Source organism: Austrofundulus limnaeus, unplaced genomic scaffold (genome assembly GCF_001266775.1).
Source record: "Austrofundulus limnaeus strain Quisiro unplaced genomic scaffold, Austrofundulus_limnaeus-1.0 Scaffold1045, whole genome shotgun sequence".
Classification (NCBI taxonomy): Eukaryota; Metazoa; Chordata; class Actinopteri; order Cyprinodontiformes; family Rivulidae; genus Austrofundulus; species Austrofundulus limnaeus.
In genome coordinates this window covers 81,663-84,157 of record NW_013953447.1, presented here as the reverse complement: position 1 = coordinate 84,157, position 2,495 = coordinate 81,663, and the positions used below count along the sequence as shown (strand labels likewise).

At 37.2% G+C, this 2,495-nt stretch overlaps 1 protein-coding gene across 1 annotated transcript in view; it reads right to left on the bottom strand.

The window, feature by feature from the left end:
• LOC106533890 (gamma-aminobutyric acid receptor subunit rho-3) overlaps window positions 1-2,495 on the bottom strand; it is a gene marked incomplete at its 3' end in the record, with an annotated part of 40,003 nt that overhangs the window by 24,945 nt on the left and 12,563 nt on the right. The window contains 1 exon segment of the mRNA XM_014030351.1: window positions 397-509. Coding sequence (XP_013885805.1) covers window positions 397-509 — 113 coding nt within the window.

Sequence of the window (2,495 nt, the reverse complement as noted above, 5' to 3'; positions counted from 1 at the left end):
CACACACACACACACACACACACACACACACACACACACACACACACACACACACACACACACACACACACACACACAGAGTGGCTCACAATCACATCTGAGTGAGCTCGCTCCTGCGTTCCCAAAATGCATTAACACACATGTGCTGCCACACAATGGTGCAATCTGGGTCAGTGTTCTCGGGCTGACACATCCGTTGTCTGGGTGACCCAGTGCCCATCGTCAAACCATGGCGCTGTCATCGTCAGGGCGGGGSTGATTTCTGCAGTAAATGATGTGTGAGTAAGTGGATTAAATCATCAGGGATCGGGGATGAAACGAGGAGAGCCTGTGTCTCTAAGACTATGAGTGTGTGTGAGTGTGTGTTTTTGATTTGTGCGTGTGTGTGATTCTGACTTCCAAAGCCCGGTCTGATGGCGAAGTCGTGATCCTCGATCCTCAGCAGTTGTTCACTTTTGATCAGAAAAGTTTTGGTGCTGTCCTGCCGCCGCAGCTTGTAATCGATGCGCCTGCAGAAACATGTAAAACACAAAGAGGCGTAATTAGCGCTGCTCAGGGTGTAATTAGACACCAGATTAATGAGATTAGAACACTTTGGGTTTTTTTTGTGTGTGTGTGTGTGTCCTGTAACATTTTGAACCCCATCTCTCCGTCTTTCTGCCCACAATCATAATAATGAAAGGTACTGTATTCCAATAGTTCTTTCAAATACGTGGTGTGATTAAAAACTTTTATTTTTATTTGCTGCAGGTCTGTTTGGAGCTGGGAAAATTAAAAGCAAACACAAAATTAAAGATCAAGCTTTCTTTGTGGAAATGCAACAAATCTAAAATAAATTGGGACAGAAGCAACAAAACAGTGTAAAAATAAGCGCCACAGAAAAGAAACAGCTGGAAAAGCATTTCCAGACTAATTTGGTTAATTAACAACAGATCTGTGAGAGGACTGGGTGTAAAAATTGAAATGTTTGTGTTCAGAATAACTTTAGTTTTTAGTCTTTTCTTTGTTGTTTTTTAAACACCACCAGCATGGCACCTAATTTTATTGTACTTGTTTTACAATGACAATAAAGAGATATTCTATTCTATTCTATTCTATTCTATTCTATTCTATTCTATTCTATTCTATTCTATTCTATTCTATTCTATTCTATTCTATCTATTTCTATCTATCATTTAAAATTTCATTCAAAAATGTCAAAATTCTGCAAAAATCTCTGAGCTCAAAGATGAGGTTGAAAGTCAACATTGAATGGTTGTGATCTTTGAGCCCTTGGGGGCCATGGCTCTAAAAACAGATCTGATTCTGTTATGAACATTACAGGAACATTTCCACCAATCACTGTCTGTAAACACAAGTTAACACACCATTTACAAACACTGGTTCAAGCTCTATCATGCAAAGAGGAATCCATTGTTGTCTTTTCTGAACCAAAGCTTATTTARAATGAACCAAGGCAAAGTGAAAAACTGTTCTGTGGTCAGATCAATATAATTTTTTTAGAAATCACAAATGCCACATGCTCTGTACTAAAACTAGAGAAAGGCCTTCTGTTATCAGCACACAGTTCAAAGGCCTGCCTYTCTGATGGTGTGGGTGTGCATTGTTGCCAATGACATGAGCAGCTTCACATCTGGAATGGCTCAATGCAGAAACATATATGTATGCTCTCATACAGCAAAACAAAACAAATAAATAATAAAAAACAGCAGCTGATCTCATTACTTTTTCTGAGATGTTGCTCCCAGAAAATTCAAAATTACACAATTTCTCAAAATGATACAGTTTCATAGTTTTAGCTATTAAAATGTTTATATTTCATCATGAACAGAATGTAATTTTATAAAATGTGCACATTGTTGCATTCTGGGTATTTATTTATCTATTTTTTAAACATTTTTACTCATCCTAACTTTTTTGAAAGTGTAGTTGTACTACAATGTGTTAACAATTGCATACATGCATGCTCACAACCGCACACAAACAGGTGTTTAAATCCTGGGTTTTCTAGTCGGACACTGATTGAATGGTATGTGCATAATGTGTATGTGTATATGTGTGTGTGTGTGTGTAGGTATGTATGTAGGTATGGGTATTTCACTTTTTTCTTCTCTTTTTCTTCTTAAAAAAGTCACTGATGATGAAGAAACTAATATTCAGTTCTGCTTTCTACTGAAGCGGCAAAAAAAGGCGATTCACTAAAGCAGAGAACTAATACATTTTTCTTATGTTCTGCTGTGATACATCAAAGTTTTTCCTCAACCAAATTACACAAAATTTGCAAAAAAAAAATAATAATAAAAACTCAAGTCATATGGCTGAAAGTACGTCCAACTAAAATGAAACCTGAATGTTCAGAGGAGAGAACAAACACAAACTCTAACAATGGTCAGGATTTAGAAAAAGAAATTAGAGCCTGAGCCTTTCAGAGGCTGAACTGTGTTTTATGTATTAGTGTGTGTGTGTGTGTGTGTGTGTGTGTGTGTGTGTGTGTG